This window comes from Chrysochloris asiatica, unplaced genomic scaffold (assembly GCF_000296735.1).
Source record: "Chrysochloris asiatica unplaced genomic scaffold, ChrAsi1.0 scaffold00168, whole genome shotgun sequence".
Lineage (NCBI taxonomy): Eukaryota > Metazoa > Chordata > Mammalia > Afrosoricida > Chrysochloridae > Chrysochloris > Chrysochloris asiatica.
In genome coordinates, this window is record NW_006408686.1 from 2,868,469 (window position 1) to 2,870,537 (window position 2,069).

At 44.7% G+C, this 2,069-nt stretch overlaps 1 protein-coding gene across 1 annotated transcript in view; it reads right to left on the reverse strand.

The window, feature by feature from the left end:
* Nucleotides 1–210: 210 nt before the first annotated feature.
* The window catches only part of CD177 (CD177 molecule), a 12,141-nt gene continuing 10,282 nt past the window's right edge, over nucleotides 211–2,069 (reverse strand). The window contains exon 10 of the mRNA XM_006871506.1: nucleotides 211–234. Coding sequence (XP_006871568.1) covers nucleotides 211–234 — 24 coding nt within the window. The remainder of the gene's footprint in view (nucleotides 235–2,069) is intronic.

Below are 2,069 nucleotides of genomic sequence, written 5' to 3' on the forward strand. Positions count from 1 at the left end.
TTTGGTAGCACTAATTATGCTTGGTCTACCTCTGGGATTCCAGTGCCCAGAACTCACCATCATTACTCCTAGTGGAGTTTGGGAGAGTAACTAAACAATGATGCTTGTGTTGGGATCAAAACCGGACAGGGTGCTATGACATAGAGGAACTGGAGGGGGCACTATTGTTCCACTGGGTGGCCAGAGGGGCCCCTCTAAGGAGGAGTCAGCTTAGGGAAGCGTAGGTGGCTCCACCTGGTGGTGTGGAAGAACAAAGCAGGTGGAGCTGAGTCTGAGGAGCATGGTCTGAGATGGCAGTGGGAGATGGGCTTTGGACAGGTCCTGCCCTGCAGGGTTGAAGCATGGCTTTGGGGAATGAGTGATGATGTAAACAAATGCGCAAATACTTTTCTCTCCTCTTTCTTCCCTTCCTTAGAAATGATCCCTGCTGTGCTTTTTAGTGACTCGACTCCATCTGAGGCCAGGCTTCCAAAGACCTCCATCTCTTGGATAGTCTTACTCCCTAAAGAAAACTTCTCTTTCTCCCCTGGACTGCCAAGTTGGAGGGCAATGAATTGGGTCCTTTGAAGAATAACATCTGTTGGTTGCTAACTGCAAGGTTGGTGCTTCAAGCTGACTGTAGAAGAGAGGCCTGGTGAACTGCTTCTATAAAAATTACCACCAAGAAAACCCTCGGGAGCCCAGTTCTACTCTGTAACACATGAGGGGGCGTAGTGGTGCCATGAGTAGTAAATGTCAGTGACAACCGGCATGGTGGGACGCAGAAGATCTCTGGTACCCCTCTGAGCCATGAGAAGATGAATCCAGAGAGCAGCTGAGAAGGCATCTATCGGTCCCCCCCACTCTTCAACTTCTCTCCCAGGCCCTTCTCAACCCTTCCTTATCATCGCTATAATAAAATCTACATGTGTGGAAACGCTGAGTGGTGGATTCTTCTATTTCACTTGATGTTGAGAATTAGCAACTTAGGATGCCAGGGATGTTCAGAGTTTTATCTACACAATTATTTATTTTTATAACAACCCTATGAAGGAGCAGCTGTCCACATTACAGGGTGGGAAAATGCTAATGTCCTGAAAGTCCTTAAAAAACCAGTTGCCGCTGACCAGTTAGTTAATTGAGAATCACGGTGATCCTGTGTGTCAGAACCGACCTATATTCCCATAGAGTTTTCTTTTCTTTTGAAAGATTTTATCGTGGTAAAAATATATATAACAAAACATACACCTTAATTCACCCATTTTAACACGTACAATTCAGTGACATTGATTGCATTCTTCAAGCTGTGTAACCATTGTTGATGTCCTTTTCCAAATCATTCTGCCACCATTCACACAAATTCAGTGACCCTTAAGTTAAAAACTCTCTTTTCCTGTCCTTTTAGCCCTGTTGTTCTTGTTAGATACTATCGAATCAGTTCACAGTGACCCTGTATAAGGTTTCTGAGGCTGTAAATCTTCATGGGGTCAGAAAGCCTTATCTTTCTCCTGCAGAACAGCTGGTAGTTTCGAACTGTTGACCTTGAGGTTAGCAGCCTGACTCATAACCACTATGCCACCAGAGCTCCTTATATGCATTTATATACATACATATTGTTTACATATCTATTGTTGTCAAGTGCCATTGAGTCCGGCTCTGACTCATAGTTACCCTGCATAGGGTTTCTGAGGAGCAACTTGTAGATTTGAACTGCCAATCTTGCAGCTCAAACTGACGTGGCAATTCAACGCTTTATCCTACAGTGCCATACCAGGACTCCTTACAAATCTCTCCATCTATCGATCGATCAATCTGTCTATATGGAGTCCTGGTGTGGCGCTGTGGGTTAATGAGCCAGACTGCAAAGCCATTTGAACTGCAAGGTCGGTGATTCAAGCTCACTCACAACATCTATCTATATTTATTGTTGTTTTTAAGTGCCGTCAAGTAGATTCTGACTCACAGTGACCCTGTATCGGGTTTCCGAGGAGAGACTAGTGAGTTTGAACCACCAACCTTGTGGTTCAAATTGACCTTGCAGTCTAGCACATTAACTTTCTCTCTCTCTCTCTCTCTCTCTCTCTCTCTCT